The 17,648-nt window shown below is 42.2% G+C and overlaps 1 protein-coding gene across 1 annotated transcript in view; it reads left to right on the top strand.

The window, feature by feature from the left end:
* The window catches only part of Asb9 (ankyrin repeat and SOCS box containing 9), a 30,951-nt gene extending 16,026 nt beyond the window's left edge, over positions 1-14,925 (top strand). The window contains exons 3-7 of the mRNA XM_029534404.1: positions 4,979-5,086; positions 7,103-7,253; positions 8,509-8,643; positions 10,400-10,591; positions 14,713-14,925. Of these exons, the coding sequence (XP_029390264.1) occupies positions 4,979-5,086; positions 7,103-7,253; positions 8,509-8,643; positions 10,400-10,591; positions 14,713-14,837 (711 nt within the window). The 3' untranslated portion in view covers positions 14,838-14,925. The remainder of the gene's footprint in view (positions 1-4,978; positions 5,087-7,102; positions 7,254-8,508; positions 8,644-10,399; positions 10,592-14,712) is intronic.
* The last annotated feature ends 2,723 nt before the right edge of the window (positions 14,926-17,648 follow it).

The following is a 17,648-nucleotide window of genomic DNA, read 5'->3' on the forward strand; positions in this document are numbered from 1 at the left end:
AAATGTACCAAGGCTGATTGTGTGTGTGTGTGTGTGTGTGTGTGTGTGTGTGTCTGTGTGTCTGTGTGTCTGTGTGTCTGTGTGTTTGTGTTCGAATGTATTCACCTGCAAGCAATGTAGAAAAGAACTTCGAGAAAAGGAAACAATGTAGGCAAAATGTTTGGGGAAATGCCCATACTGGGAGAGGTACAGAGGAAAGAACAGTGAGTCAGTGAAAGAGAGAAACCCATGCTCTAAAGATGGAAATCAGGTAGAACAGTATGTTAGAAGCCAGAGGAAAGGTTTCTGGAAGTCAAAATGAGTAAATAGCAAAATCCAAGGTAGAAGGGTTTGGCGGACTGAGCACTGCATATTGGGTTTCATGAAGAAGCCACGGTGATCTTTATTTTTCTTTTCTTTTCAGTGGAGCTTACAAAGCAGCAGGTTTGTTTGTTTGTTTGTTTGTTTTTAAACACCATTCCCATACAATCCTGGTTTGCTTATGACATTTGCATAAGTCTTAGTTTTGTGGACTTTCCATCTTGACTCTCTTCTCCTCCCCCAATCCCAATTAAAGCCTCTCGCCCTCCAGTGGATTTCCCTTTCCAGTGTTAAGATCGGTAAGAGCAGCTTGGGCAAGAATGCACAGTAGAGAGGAATATCGGGTAATGGAAAAAGAAAGGCATAGGTGTGTGTGTGTGTGTGTGTGTGTGTGTGTGTGTGTGTGTGTAGGGATAGTGAAAGGATGGAGGCTGTTGAATGATGGCTTGGCAGAGGCTTTGGGAAGTATGTGACAGGGACAGAACTAGAGAATGGGTACAGGAAAGATGGTAGATGACATAAGGTCACATGGTGAAGGAGAGTCCCCGTAAGTCCAAGAGCTAGCAGAGCAATTTCATGATTTGTTCCCCAGAGAAAAGAGCACAGGGAAGGAAGCCGGTGAAGGAGCAGGAGGCCGCGTGGGTGGGGCAAAGGGGCATAAGAATGCCATGTGAAGTGGCTGGGATTGCCTTGCTTGAGTAGGAAGGGAGTGAACCTGAGAAAAGCAGGAGCTCATCAGCTACTTTTTTTTATTAGATATTTTCTTAATTTACATTTCAAATGTTATCCCCTTTCCTCATTTCCCCTCCGAAAACCCTCATCCCCTCCCCCTCCACCTGCTCACCAACCCACCCACTCCCAATTCCTGGCCCTGGCATTCCCCTACACTGGGGCATAGAGCCTTCACAGGACCAAGGGCCTCTCCTTCCATTGATGACCAACTAGGCCATCCTCTGCTACATATGCAGCTGGAGCCATGAGTCCCACCATGTGTTTTCTTTGGTTGGTGGTTTAGTCCCTGGGAGTTCTGGAGGTACTGGTTAGTTCATATTGTTGTTCCTCCTATGGGGCTGCAAGCCCCTTCTGCTCCTTGGATACTTTCTCTAGCTCCTTCATTGGGGACCCTGTGCTCCATGCAATGGATGACTGTGAGCATCCACTTCTGTATTTATTGGTCATCAGCTTCTTTTATGCTGAGGATAGAAGGAACTGGAAACCATGGACAGAAAAGCTGGCAAGTCTAAAGGTCTCTGTAGTCATTTGACTTCATCTAGTTATCCAAATGATGCTTTGTGCTGTAATAGAGCATTTCTGGGGACTGAGCATTGTATTGGTCAAGTTGCTGATCCTGTACAGCCCAAACAACCTACCAAAAACTGTGTGTGGCCATGGACTGAGAAGAGTCGACAAATACTAATAGAACCATTAAAAACCAGCCATCTAGTCAATTTGTGTTCTTTATGCAGATCCTACTGTGGACTAAACGCTGTGAGGTAATTGGTTAAGATTACCCCCTGATGTTATATGATTCAGATTTATCAATTAGTTAGATTACAAGATCATTGAAAGTACAGCTGTGGCTTGATGAATTCTAAGGTCCAAAGCTTTCAGAAGGAGACTTAAAGGAACTCCGTTACAATGTGAATATATAATAAGTGGGAAAATGCTTCACCCTGGGGCTAGTTTCTGTGTTTCCTTGTGTTTTCCTGGGTTTATATACAAGTACCTAAATGCTGGCTTTGAAATGGTGGTCATAGCTAGAGGACTACTTTTTATATTAACAGAATGACTAAAAATATTTCCTTTAAAAGGACAATTGACTTTATCACATGTTCTGTTGCATAAGGGGAAATGCAGGTAGAGTGTGTGTGTGTGTGTGTGTGTGTGTGTGTGTGTGTGTGTGTGTGTGTGTGTTTGTCTGGAAATTGAACCTAGGGCCTTTCACATGCTCAGCAGGTAATCTACTACTGAACTATGCTGCCAGCTCCTTTCCCACCCTCTGAGTCAAGGTTTTACTAAGTTACTGGTGCTAACCTTTGAACTTTGCCCTGCAGCCCAGTCAGGCTTTGACAGTTTGATCCTACCATCTCATTCTCCCCAGCAGCTGAGATGGCAGGCCTGTGCCACCAAACCTACATTTGCAGTTAACAGTTTTGCAATGAATAACTCCCCCGCCCACAACCCCGGTGTGTTGCAGGCTAAGTGGGACAGATTAAATAGAGAGGAGAACACTGAGAATGGAAACCAAACCAACCCCAAAAGATCTGGGGTGGTGCTTTCCCTAAAATGAAACAATTCACAAGTGAATGATAATGGAAATAGTCAAATACCAAGTGTTATTTTGTAAGGTCCACAGTGATACTTGGGAAGGAATACATCCAATCAGGTAAGTTCTTCCTGTGTCCAGGCACTGGAAGCCATGTTCTGAGGATTCATGGGATTAGGGAGGGAAAATACAGTCTCTTCGTTCCCTGTAAACAGAGGAACAGGGACGGAGAAAGACTGTCAAGGGCATTGGAGCCTCTCATTTACAAGCATATTATGGTGAGTCTTCCAGAACCTTTTCCTAGGCTCTGGCTCTGAGCCCCTGTGTACTAGCATGTAAGCAGAGAGTGACTTGGTATCTCAAAATGTGTGATCCTGCTGATCAGAAGGTAAAGGCCAAAAGCACAGGATGACTAATAATGTAATAAATGTCCAAGAAGTAGAAAAATCTGTATTGAGATCAATGGAGACTGAGGCCTTTTATTGGAGCAATTTTGGGCAGCTTTATACTGTTCCAGGAAGAAAACTTACAACATATATTTCAGTCATTGATTAAATTAACCATGCACAAGGTTTAGGGCGATAGCTCAGTGGATAAGAGCATCTGTTATACAGATATGAGGACCTGAGCTCCAATCTCCAGAGCCCATGGGAAAAGCTCGGTTGGTCACATGCATCTGCAACCTCGGCACTATACTGTGCTAGGGAGGGAAGAGACAGAAAAGTTACTGGACTTTCTGACCATCAATCAAAAGCTCAGGTTTAGTGAGAGTCCCTGTCTCTAGGGCATAAGGAAGATGGTGAAAAAGTAGGACTCATGTACCTGAACACACACATGTGTGTCTCTACATCACACCGGAACACCTAAAACACACCCTTCACACATGTACATACACATATACACATGAAATTTAAAAACAACCCTAAGCACATATAGATTGAAAAGTATTTGTATTGTATCCGTGTTTCCCAGAACAGTGTATTCTAAGATGGAGTGGGGCTGGGGAACTGTTCCTGGACTTCTTTTCATGTTTTGCTTGGATTTGGCTCATGAGCTATCATCTCCTGGACAACAAGTATCCCCAGAGGGTGATGGATCCTAAGGGTAAAGATACAGACATTGTGCTTTCCCAGATTTCAAAGGCCTAGTGTGGGAATGCAATTGTCCCTTTGCTTTGGGGACTTTTTAATCTACAGAGGCTTACCTAGTGCATTGTCCCTGTATCACTTGGCCCACACCACTTGCTGTGTAAAAATAAAATGGCCCAGAGTTAGTAACATGAAACAACAGACTGTGAGGAATTTGGACAACATTTTGCTGGGGCAGGGACTCTCAAAAGCTGCAGTCATTGTAAGGCTTGCCTAACTCAAGATCTGTATAGCCAAGCTCACTGAGGCAGCAGCTGACAAGATCCAATTCCTCCTAAGTTGTTGGGTTGAGGGTCTCACTTCCTGGCTAGTTTTTGGGCAGAGGCCACCCTCATTTTCTTGTCAAGGACTTTAAGTAGAATAAGCCAAAGTGGTACTAACACTGAAGAGAGAGTGAGCCAAACAAAGGTTGACATTTAATCTTGGAAAAAACCCTTTATCATCTTTGCATATCTTCTTATTTATGAGCAAATCTTGATAGGAATGAGGCTCGGTGAGAGAGTAGTGCCTTAGCCCATGCAAAAGGACGAGGAGGAAGGGGAAGAGAGAAGGAGAAGCAGAAGAGAAGAGAGGAATTGGATCAGGGAAGGAAGAGGAGGGGAAGAATAGTTGAGGGGGAGAAGCACAGGTGAGGGAGGAGGAGGAAAGTGAAGACTAGGGAAAGGGGAGGATGAGGGGAGGAAGAGCACGGGAGGAGGAAAGGATAAGAAGGGGTGAGTGAGGAAGACTGGAGAAGGAAGAGGAAAAGGAAGAATGAAGGAAATGAAGGAGGAGGAAGAGGCAGCACCAGCAAATCCCCAACTAAAGGGGAGGAGACAAGAGTCACTGCAGGGCTCCCCAGTCCTACACATGTAAGCCAGGTAGGCAGAGGCTCACCCTATTCTTGCCTTCACCATCCCGTGTCATACCTGTCCTTCTCAGTAAATGTTTGGTGAAGCCTCATGTTAAATTGAGCAGAATGCCAAGTACTCCACAAACAAGTACATAACCAACAGTGAAATCATTGAGTTGCCAGCCCCAGCAGAACCTGGTAAAGTCATGTCCTTCGTGGTTATGTTATATTAGGTTCTCACTTGCACAGTGTGATGGGCCCTTCTTGCTTTTTTTTGTTTTTACATTATATAGTACGTTAGTAGACTGCTTTACCTGACCATACACACTTAACTTTTTGAAGAATTCACACAGCACTGGAATTATATCAGAGAACCAACCCGAGGGTACTGTTGCCTTGTACTGCATTTTGAGCCCATTTCTCTTCTTCCAGGGTTGGCCTGTAAACATCATCACAGCAGATCACGTGTCTCCCCTCCATGAAGCATGCCTCAGAGGTCATCTGTCCTGTGCAAGTGTTTTACTAAGTCATGGAGCTCAGGTATGTGAAGCTTAAATAATAGAAACATCAAAAAATGAAAAATGGCCATTGGCCATTTCTGTTCCTCTGAATAATTTATGGTATATTTTGATTAGTTGTCATTTTCTTTTTTCTCTCCCTCCCTCTGTCTCCCTCCTTCTTCCCTTCTCTCCCTTCCTCTCCCCCTCTCTTTCCCTTCTCCTCCTTCTGTTTCTGCTGCTTCTGCTTCTTCTGCTTTGACCTCCTTCTCCTTCTCCTCTTCTTCTGCCTCTGTCTCTTCTGCTTCTGTGTCTTCCCTTTCCTTCTCCTCTTCCTTCTGAAATGGGTTCTTTCTGCAGCCCCGGCTATCCTGGAACTCTAAGTTAGCCTCAAACTTAGAGATCTTCCTGCCATTGCCTCCTAAGTGCTGGTATTGAAGTCATGCACCACCACATCTGGTCTAATTTAAACCACTCCAAAATCTGTGCTTAGAGTCTGAACCATTTTATTTATTAGACAGCATTAATAAGTATTGCTATGTAATTGTGATATCTGCTTTCATGTCTCTGAGTGTCAGGGAATGAAATCCTGCAGAAAAGGTGAGAACTTCAGCTTGGGATGGCTGTGATGCTGGAGTAAGAACATCTCTGTGTAGTCTCTCATCTTTTAGCAAGTGGTCTACAATTGTCCACAGGAGAGCAGGAATTGCAAGGGAAGGAAAAGAGGGCAGACCTTTTTCTTGCATCCCATCTTGTAGGCAAGCCTGCATTCAAGTATTGGAAAAAAGCCTCCATCTTGTGATGGGAGGGGCTGTGGGATGGAAAGAGCTTGAGCCAGTTTGGAAACTAAGAAAGAGTCAGGGAATTAGTAGGGATTATTGGGAGCACATACAAGTGTTCATCTATTTCCACTAGGGGTGTTCAAAAGGAGCTTCCTATAGGAAATGATGTCTAAGCTGAAACAGAAGGACCTTAGATCCAGTCTGCCAAATGGTGAATTAAAGGGAAGTAAGGGCTTCCATCCACAAGACCCAACCAATATAAAAGTCTAGAAGTGAAATTGGGCAAATTTTATTAACCCATTTCTCAGAGCAGGAGAGTAGAGTGGGTGAGGAGGTTTCTTGTCATTTATGACAAAACCAAGTACAAAAGAAGCAGCCGGAATGGAAATGTTAAAGGAAAAGTCATTTTATGGCCCTGTGGCACTATGGGATCTTGAGAGAGTGAGCATCTCCTTGAAATTTGCACTCTGTATTTTCTGTATCTCACCTAGGTATTGGCCTTCCTTGGAAAGAGAATGCAGTGGTGAATTCAGTTTAATTCCCACAGTGACTTCATTTAACTGATGCCCATAACCATATGACAAGATAGAAGCGTCCATGTGGATTTGGGCTTGTTAGCTATTGTTTGTAGCCCAAACATCATGACATGGATGCTAGCTTGTAAATTTATGTGAGATTTGTATTTATTCTAATAAAAACTAGCTCTAAAGTCTTTAGTCTTACAGTCTTGTTAACCAGTTCTGTATCTATCTGTAAATGTATTTGTTTCATATTGACTAACCATATAAATTTTTCTTTGATCTAACTAACCCCACCTCTTACCAATTCTCTCATAAATGAATAAACTGAATAAAATCTTTTGTATCTGTTAAGCATATCTACATGAGTATCATCCTTTTAAATGAAAAAATATATTCTTTTTAAAAATCATTTTCAGATTATTCTGGCTACTACTGTCTTAGGATAGGTGTTTAAAATAGAGACATTAATTTGGAAGCTATGCTATGGAAGTCATCACTACTAGATGCATGACCCTGAAGAGGGCAGGGAAGAAAGACCATTCAGTAACATTATTACTGCCTTCTGTTTTATACTTTGTTCTTTTATTCCATGACAATTGTTCAGAATTTGGTGGCTCTCATTTTATGGAAAAAGATGAAGTTTAAGGCTCAGAGAAGTTTTTTTTTAAAAAAAAAACATTGAAAGTAGAAGGATTAAGCTTGAGTTCAGTTCACGTCAGTCCCTCTCTTTACCCTGGAGTTGGGTTTTCTTCGCAGGTGAACAGCATGACCATCGACTGGCGAACTCCCTTGTTTAATGCGTGTGTCAGCGGCAGCCAGGAATGTGTGAATCTGCTGCTACAGCATGGAGCTGCTCCTCACCCTGAGAGTGACCTGGCCTCTCCTATCCACGAGGCTGCTAAAAGGGGTAAATCCATTGGTAATATTTAGGGGTTTCACCCAGTCCTTCAAGGAAGCTCTAACTACAGAAATGGGAAAGCAGAGGGATATTTTAGAGCAGTAGTTTTCAAAAGGCGTCTTGGTAGGAGCATCCATATGACCTGGCATGTGAGTGCAGACTCTTGGGACCTGCTCCAGGCTCTGATGCATACATAAATTTGAAAATCACCCTTTCAGAGCTATATTGCTAGAGTAGGCGATGGTAAATACATAGCAAATTATGGATCTTTGTGGAATATTTGATCTCATAGAAAGCAAGGTCCATATTTAATTGTATGGAAGCAATAGGTTCTATACTAACATTTTCTTTCAAGGTTATCGTGTACCTCAACCATGTTCAGCTCCGTTTCCCTCTCCTGCCCTTATTCTCCCAGATGTGTCTTTCTCAAATAGCTTCCCTTCTACTTTTATGGGAGGAGGGGGAGGGAGAGGGAGAGGGAGAGGGAGAAGGAGAGGGAGAGGGAGGAAGGGAGGGAGAGGGAGGACAGGAGGGAGAGGGAGCGAGCGAGGGAGCAAGTGAGCGAGTGAGGGAGAGGGAGGGAGAGGGAGAGGGAGAACACAGGAGAGAAACGGAGAAAGCAAGAGACATCATGTGTGTGCATATAATCTGGGTTCTACATATGCGTGAATGAGTGTATAGTTCGTATTTGTCCTTCTAAGTTTATCTTATTTGCTTAATATGGTGCTCTCCAATTCCATTCATTTCCACGCAAACAGTAAAATCTCATTCTTCTTTATGGCAGAATAAAACTCTGTGTTACATATGTACCATATTTTCTTTATTCACTCTATATCTTTCTTCAGGACCATCTTTAGCCCTGTTTCTCCATGTCTCTTCCCTGATCAGACTAGTTACAAACACACTATCCATAAAAGTAAATGGCTGCAGGTTGCTTTCCGTGGCTAGTGAATGCAGTTCCACTCTCAGTGGCAGATGACATTTTGTTGATAGTTGGAGATTGCTTCTTTGGCTGATCCTCCTTTTGTTTTTGGGAAACCAAGGCAAAAACCCCTATTCTTCTCTTCATGGGAGGAGATGAATGGGCTAGGATGTCCAGTGGGGAGCTGATCTAGTGGCTTGGAACAGATATTGCAAGTAAAATAATATGGCTTTTGATTGCTGGATATGTTGGGAGTATATTTAAACACACACAAAATAGGGACCGTTATTTAGTACATTTATGCTATAACTCTTCTGTTCTTTGTTTCTTTTTGTGCTACAGGCCATGTGAAATGCATTGAGTCCCTTGCAGCTCATGGGGCCAATATTGACTATAACATCAGCCACCTCGGAACACCCCTGTATGTGGCTTGCAAAAACCAGCAAGTAGCCTGTGCCAAGAAGCTCCTAGAATCAGGTAAGGCAAAAAGGGCATGAAAATGAAGAGTAAATTACATGACCGCTAAAGCTCCTCCTGTCATATAAGAGGAGAGAGTGTGGGCAAGGGGATTGAGCCAGACCCTGCTGTTCTGATGGGAAGTTGTTTTACAGTGTTTACATTTTGTCACACTTCTAACTAGCGAGACAATGAAGGAGGAAGAAGATGTTGATGATAACACCCTTTTTCCAGGATGGTCCTCATTTATTACAAGCTTTTCCTCCCTGCCCTCTGCCTTTCTCTGGCTGAACAGTTAGATGACTGAGTTCTGCAAAGTGTGCAAAGCTGCTGGGTTGTAGCTGATGCTTCTCCTTTTGGGACCATCTTCACAATTCTTCCTGATTAGGGAATTTGTCTGCCATAAACAGTTTTTTTTTTTTTCTCGAAGGGATGCACTATCATTCCTTTTCACTCCCCTATGGTTGTCTAGTCCCCTTCCCAACACTGGGAGCACTAGGGCAACTATTTGTCTACATTGTGACCCCCCTTTAAGGCTCCAGGAGTCTCTCCCCACACTGACTGTTTTCCCCTTCCTGTTTACTTTTCCTTGTTTGATAGCAGTTCTTATTCATCAGTTCTCTCTGCCACTCTCCCTCCTGCCTGCTATTTTAGGGAGAGTTTTTAAGCTTCGAGGCATTTAAAGCTCATATCCAGGGCAGGGCCATATTTGGCGTCTCTCACAAAGTAAAACTAGTATTTGTGTGTATGGAGTCCCTAGTTCAGGTAAAAAAGTGGGAGCCTGCATACGTGTCAGTGAGAACCAGGCTCTGAGCAGGGGTGAGGACTTACTTAGCTAGTGGAGGGAGAATTGGGTAGGGATGGTCCCTTACTCCTAAAGAGAACTTGCCAGCTTTCCTGTGGTAACAGAATCAATTATTCCAACTTAGGGGGAGAAATGCCTCCCAGAATTGGTTGTGTTTAATGATCCAGTTCACACAGTCTCACATCCCATGGCTTTAAATGCAGTGCTGGCTGCCCAGTGTATGAATCCAGCTTCTGGATCTATGTGGGGTTTCCCCATTTAGCCTCATTTCATGCTCTGTACTAATACTTAGATTGCATTAATAATGAATTGGCAGCGTTCATGCTACCCAGACTTTCTCTTGATTGTACCATGCCCATGCATAATACTCTGTGGTGGCGAATTGTTAACGCCATGTGCTACACAGCTCACACAGTCCTTTCCTTCATGTTGTCAAATAAAATTTCCTTTTATTGTATTTGCATGAACATGTGTGTGTTCATGTGGGGAGGGAGGATGCATGCGTGCATGTGTGTGTGAATGTGAGCATGCGTGTGCAGGTGTGCCCATGCTTGTGGAGGTCAAAGGTCATCCTTAGATGTTGTTCCTCAGGAGCCATCCAGCTTGAATTTTGGAGCACAGTCTCTCAGTCGGACCAGGGACTCACTGATTAGGCTAGGCTGGCTTCAACGGTCTGTCTGTCTCCACTGTCCAGCTCATTACAAGTGTGTGTTACCATATTCACATTTTTTCTCTGGGTGCTGGTGACAGAACACTGGGTCTTCTTTTTGCATGGCAAGCACTTTACCAACAGGACTGTATATCCAGTGCCCAATTTTCTTATTATCTTAAATGACATAAAATGAAGTCAGTTCCCAGTCTCAAAGAATTATGTTCGTCATGAATTCCCCACAGTGAAAGTCTTTTGAGAGTCTTTGTTTTCAGGAAAGGGGCTGGCTACCACTGACCTCTTTTGTTCTTGTGACTATTTAGGAGTATCTGCGAATCACGGCAAAGGCTTGGATTCTCCTCTTCATGTAGTGGCCAGGATGTCCAGCGGGGAGCTGGTGGACCTGCTCATGGATTTTGGCGCAAACGCTCAAGCCAAGAATGCTGATGGCAAACGCCCTGTGGATCTGGTGCCTGTGGAGAGTCCTTTGATCCAGATCTTCTCGCAGAGACAAGGTGCCTCTCTATTGTCCAAACCTAAGCACTAACCCATAGAGACTCCTTTGATCCCTAGTATGAGGCAGGTACTAAGTTCTGACTTCCAATTCTGTAAAGATCACTCTCTGCTTTCATGCATGGGGAACCTGAGATAATTCAACAAGTTACATCGTTGCTAATGAAGTAAAATGTAGTCTTTTGTTGTTTCATATGTTGGAGTCAGGCTGTTTGGCCAGTTTTAAAAGAGGTCAGCTATTATTTAAAAGTATTTGATATTAAAGTTAAATGCAACATGCTTTAGAGCAGTGGTTCTCAATCTTCCTAATGCTGTGACCCTTTAATACAGTTCCTCTGGTAGTGGTGACCCCCAACCATAAAGTGATTTTTGTTGCTACTTCATAACTGTAATTTTGCTATGTGTATGAATTATAATGTAAATGCCTATGATTTCTGATAGTCTTAGCCAATCCCTGTGAAAGAGCCATTCAACCTCCTAAGGGGTCGCAACTCACAGGCTGAGATCCAGTGCTTTAGAGTGATTCTGCAGATACCTTCTAGGTATTGTCTGGTTTCTCAAGATGTCTGAACTGCCCTGTATACCAGTGAAATCACTGAGTAAATGATTGCTGGGGTTAAGACGTAGCTAACTAAGAGGTGTTTGTTTAATGATTTACACTAATCAGGATACATTTACTTTTGCAAGTTTACCACAAATAAGAACTCACACTGCTCACACAAATTACTAAACAGTGGTCTGCACAGGAGAAGGGGCATTTCATGGAGCAGAGACCCCTTCAGGTTGTGAGGAAACCTGATTGGCTTATTAGTTGTTCTACCAGAGTGGTGATTGTGCTTTGTTTTTTGGACTGTGGGACTCTGAAGTAGGCCTTCCTGTCTGAGGGACCCTGATGTCAAGTAAGCTGGTTATTTTCTACCCACAGGCTGAGAAGTAGGGATGGTTCTGGGTAGAGTGATAAAGCGGTCCAAGAACTTCTTTCTGCTTCCACAGTCCCAGGGCAATTGCCCGTCCTGCAGTTACCTGCACTCCTTAGCATTGCAGGTCAGGCTAAGAAAGACTGATGGAGGCAGAAGGAACCAACCAGAGTTCTCTTTCCAGTAAACTGTGGGATAATCACTGGGCATTTCTGCCTGCATTTTGATGATTTCTTGTTTTGAAAAATCTCTATGTATACACATTGGGCTACTTTCTCTTACAGTTCCCCAGGGCCCACATAAATATTTCAATTCCTATTAAAACAGAAGAAGGATGAATAAAACCTAGCCAGAATTATATTTATCTTTATACTAACATAGTTCTAAAATACCAGTTTAAATACTTTCATTGGGAATGCGATATACAGAGGCAACTGCGCCTCAGGGTTCAGCAAAGTCACATAGTGTGGTGAATATATCCTTTTCATATAATGTTATAAGATTTTCAGATTGTCTTCACTGGTATTTTCTTTTTTCTTCCTTCCTTCCTTCCTTCCTTCCTTCCTTCCTTCCTTCCTTCCTTCCTTCCTTTTTCTTTTCTTTTCTTTTCTTTTCTTTTCTTTTCTTTTCTTTTCTTTCATTTCTTTCTTTCTTTCTTTCTTTCTTTCTTTCTTTCTTTCTTTCTTTCTTTCTTTCTTTTTTGAGGCAGGGTCTCTGTGCCTAGTGCTGGCTGTCCTGGAACTTGCTACGTAGATCAGGCTAGCCTTGAACTCACAGAGATCCCCCTGCCTTTGCATAACTGTTATTATTAAAGATGTGCCCCACCATGCCTGGCTTGGTGTTTTCTTTCTACATTATCCCCCAAGCAGTTTTTAGAGAGCTAGATTTTTCTTAATTTCTTTATTTCATACTTGGCATGGTGACAGTAAGGTCCATGAGTTTGCTGGTTTAAGAGTGACGTTTGATGGGAGAGCACATGTCTCCTAAAATGAAATGCTCTAGGTTTCACCCCGAGGAACTCCAAAGTTTAATTGGCCACTGAAGAAAATCACCTCTGTTTTGCCTTTAGGAGTCACTTTTGGGATTCAGGCAAGGCATCTCTTAGCAGTCCAAATCGCCCACAAGAAATGGTCCCAGGCAAGCAAAAAAGTTAGACCTGCTGTCCCTGGGTTTCTTTGATGATTCAGCTTACCTGGTGCTCTGTGCTCAGGGAGGCAACTTAATTAAATTGCTGTCTTTCTCCAAGGGTATAGGGACTTGGGAGTATTAGCTGGAGCTTAACTGTGTTGGGCTTGGCATGGAAGTTAGGAATGGTAAAGATTTCCTCCCCTTTTTCTGAAAGCTAAAAGGAAGAATTTCAAGAACATTATCCCCCACCCCTTCCGTGCTTGGCATCTAAAACATGTTTTCTCGTGGCACAGATTGAAAATGTGCAATGACTCCCACCAAGCTTGTTCTGACGTTCTCCTCTTCGTTGACCTTTATGAGGACCACCTACAGTTGCCCCTAATTAGTCACATCATCCAACACTCCTTAGGTTAACTTCCATTTCTCTCAAAGTGTGTGCTGTGAAGTTTGCTGACCTGTGCCTTGAACATAATCTGATGGTGCCTTCACTTGCAACCAGTTCCTTTTGGAAAGTGCTATTAGCGCTCCATCTAGAGCTTACATACTCCTTTGACTCTATTGTCTTCAGTTCTTGTTTCCCATCACTCGAGAGATCCAAAACTAAGTTTACCTGTAGTGCATGGTAAAGCTACATGACAGTAGAAGCCACAGGACAGTAGAAGCCACAGTATCATTTCAAGTGCAACCTCAAGCCTGACTTCACAAGAAAATGACCTGGGGCCCATGCTTTAACAAAATCCAGATGCACAGGCACACACAAACAATAATTGAACCAATGTCTCTGGAGTGGGATGCAGCTTTATATAGTTTAAACTTGTCCAGTTCCAGCCAAATCTAAATTTCACCATGAATTGAGAGCTACTGTTTTATGAAATTTATTATGACTATACAGTTTTCTGTTAAAAAAAATACCAAAGAAGAATTTCCATTTTAATTTGGTGCAAGGATTGGAGTTGAGGATGGTGATTATACCTTACCTTTTATAGTGTAATAGGGATTCTAAACTTTTGTACCATTGATAGTTGGAGTTAGTTAGGAGCTGTGCTGTGCACAGATGCTAGCAAGTAATGCTAACATTTTCTCAAGCAATGCTAATCAAAAAGTGTCTCGAGATGTTGAGTAATGTCCCCTAGGGAGAAAATACCTTCCTTTTCATTTTTCCTATCCAGCTGGTTGAGAACTATCACCCTAAAATGTAAGCGCTTGGCTGTTCCCTGTGCATATTTATGTTAGTTCACTTTTCACAAATGACCTAAAGTTTGGGAAAGCTTAGAGTACAGAATAGAAAAGTAAGCACAATTTAATTACATGAACTTATGATTTACTTTGAGCTGAGCATATTTGAATATCTTGAACTTGCTAATATTATAAACATACTTGCATCTAGAAGTCTGGGTTAATTTTTAAGGTAAAAGACAACACCATGAAATAGGAATTTTACTTTTTATGATTGGAACTGTTGTATAGTTGTTAATTCCCAAGTTAGTTTCTTTAAACCTCTATTAGTGAGGTGGCTAACTTTTAGGCAGTTTTTAGTCTGTCCTAAACTAAAATCCAACAAGGGATGGAGATGGCTGAGCAATTTATGAGTGCCTCCTGCAATTGCCAAGGACTGGGGTTCTGTTCCCAGCACCCACATCTGGCAGCTTACAACCATCTGTAACGTAGGTCTCCATGGGTAACCTCAAGCATGTGCTCATACTATCATGTATACACATACATATAGATAAAAGTATCTGAAAATATCTAATGATCTTACTTCAGTTAAATACAGGAAAAGAGAGATCATGGCCTAAAAAAATGCCTCCCTCATATATGCACATATGGAGAAAGAGACCATGAATTTATTTGAAAGAAAGGGCATACAGGAATATTGGGAGGGAGGGAAGGGAAGAGGGAATTGAAATAATTATATTATAATCTCAAAAAAGAAGTAAAAAAAAATGAAAAAAACCCAAGGAAACACGGACTTAAAGTGTTTAGTGTATCTGTGTAAGAATGTGATGTATATCGTATGATTGAAAAGGCAGTCCTAGACTAGCAAAACAAGTGTGACGTGTCCCATGTTCTACCTCCAGGACCCCTGTCTCTGATGCAGCTATGCCGCCTGAGAATCCGGAAATGCTTTGGCATTCGGCAGCATCATAAGATTTCTGGACTCCTCCTCCCGGAAGACCTGAAGCGCTTCCTTTTGCACCTTTAATTGTGGAGGGACTGGATTCACAAGCAACTGAAAAATGGTGTTGAAACTCTTGCTACTAGAGTTTCAAATAAACGAAGGTTTATAATGGTAGACTAGTGGTTTCTTTTGCATTTTTTCCCCCAGTAAGACCCTTATTTTTAGAAAGAGCACACAGAGTACTTCATAGTATTGGTTAGAGAGTGTGGAGACTGCCTGTCCTCTGCTTAAACGTGACTGTCTAAAAATAGCTATTGGTCTTGAACATGGCCTACATGCCAATCACCAAGCAAGGAACACTTTATGCATCGTCTAATTGAGCCTTCACAGCTAACTGCCCAGGTGGGTACTATTTACTACCTTTGCCAGGTGATACACTGAAGCTCAGACGGATCAATATATCCAATTACTGAGATCAAGGACAGAGGAGCCAGATGCAAATGTAAATTGTCTGTCGTTAACCTGGACAGTTTCAGCTAAGACAGACTTTTCTGTTATTATGCTCCTGGCTCTATCACCATGACATGGAACAGGAGACGAAGAAGGACAGTGTTTCTTTGTTTGTATCTGTGCTCTTACCCTTTTCTCCTTTATGGCACGACCGGCTGCATTAGCTGTAGAAGCACGTTTATTTTCTACCTCAAATCCCATATGTGTAGTAAGTACATTCTAGAACCCTGCTGGGCATACTGCAGTATAGTAGCTGCTCTTCAGAGCTTTCGACTATGGGTGAGTTTCATCACTCTCCCCTTCCCTCATACTCAAATAGTGACAAAGGCTGCAAACAGTTTTAGTTGTTTTTACTAAGATTTGTACTACTGGATATTCTCAACTGTGCACGATTTGGCATCTAGCTGGTTGTCATATGGTTCACAGGATAGCTTCTCACCCATACCAAAGCATTATCCAGTCAACGTGCAAATGGTGGCTAGGTTGAGAGACCCTGAAATACACATATATGGCGAATTAAAACAAAACAGAATCAGTTAAAGCCAAGGAAAATGGAAACTTCACCTTAGTGTCACCAGTCACGTAGCAAGTGTTTCTAACCACTCAGGTGAAGTGGCCACTGTATTGTATGACCCAGATATAGTTGCAGAAATTTCTATTAGACGGGGTTCCTGAGATAGTTAGTTAATGGACTTTAACTGCTTTTCCATTTCAGATTTACACAAAATCTAGTGTGGATGGTTGTAGTTCTTGTTCTGAGAGATGAGTTTGAGGTTCCATTAATAACATTATAAAGAAAATATAGCAATCATTTAAGGGAAATTGTTACATATGATATTACATATGGCCTACATGATCTTGAAAGATATATCCGTTATAATTTTCCGGTGCTTCTTAATTTAACTTGCTATATGAAAATGTCTAGACTACTGTTCTAAAAATCACAAGTACTTCCAGAAGATGGCGCTATTGGCACATACTTACTAAAGTAAAAGCCTTGCTACTCATAAATGTCCAGTCACAAAATGGTTTACAACAGAGCCTCTGGAAATTTCCATTTGGGAATGAAAACTTTGTGATAATGGATTCTACAGACAACGGTTTCTTTCTTTGGTGCTATAACTCATATATTTCTAGTTTGAATAAAGACCCCCCCCCCCAGTCTGTCTGTTTTTAACTGGACTATCTGTCTTTTCTCTACTCAGAATTTATAGATAGCTAATGAACAGAAGCATTCCTGCATTTTTCTAGTTTATTCCATTCCATTCAGTCACTGAGTTTGTTTATTCAGGGATTATTTAGTGAGTGCCTTTGTCTGTGGCAGTCACAGTTCTAGACACTAAGGAGGAAAAGTTAATGAGATCGGCATATTCTAACAACAGATATGGTTTCTTAGCTCTTACATTTTAGTCAGTCTTTTGCCAAGGGGCAGGAGCTGTGAGCAATTTTGCTAGCGTTTTTCAGAAAACATCAGTTTAAGGCTGGGAAGTTGGCAAAGAACGTGTAAGCATGGCAACCAGGTACCCAGGATGATTCCCAGAACCCATGTAGAAGTCGGGCATGGCAGCACACACTTTTCAACCTACTTCGAGCAGGGGCAAAGGCAATCTAGCCAAAATGGCAAATTGCAGGCAGGTTCAGGAAGAGATCCTGTCTCAAAGGAAACAAAGGGGAGGAACAATTGAGGAGGACACTTAGTGTTGACCTATCGTCTCCACACATAAAGGGACAAATGTTCATGCATACATACATAAACATATAAACATGAACATAGTACACACACACACACACACACACACACTCAAACAGTAGCCTGGTGTCTCATGTAAAATGTGGTAATAAACCCTGTCTATGGTAATCCAAAACTGTAACAGATTTACTAGAAGGATATTACAGTTAAGCAAGTCATAAATCCATACACCAAATGGTCATCTTCACAAATATGCCAGCACCATGCCTCTTGTTGCAATTTAGGGATGTGTCAAAGCACTTCATTTAGTGGTAGAAAGAAGACTCCTTTAAATGACCCACCTTTATGAATATGGATGTGATTGCGTTTACTACTGGTGTACATCTATGAATGCTTTGTTAACCAATGCAATGCAACCAGTTACATCATCAAAGCTGTATAAATGACACTTAAACACCCCTCCCCACTGTCCTGGCTAGTTTTATGGCAACTTGACATAAACTAAAGTCACTGGAGAGGAAGGAACCTCAACTGAGAAAAATGCCTTAAGCCCGTGCCCAGCACATCTTCCCTGGGGAGCTCTGGGCTGGTGATCTTGAGTTCTATAAGAAAACAGCAAACTATGATGAGCAAACCAGTAAGCAGCACACCTCCATGGCCTCTACACTAGGAACCTCCAGGTTCCTGTCCTGTCT

The sequence above is a fragment of the Mus pahari genome, chromosome X (genome assembly GCF_900095145.1).
Source record: "Mus pahari chromosome X, PAHARI_EIJ_v1.1, whole genome shotgun sequence".
NCBI classification, from domain to species: Eukaryota; Metazoa; Chordata; class Mammalia; order Rodentia; family Muridae; genus Mus; species Mus pahari.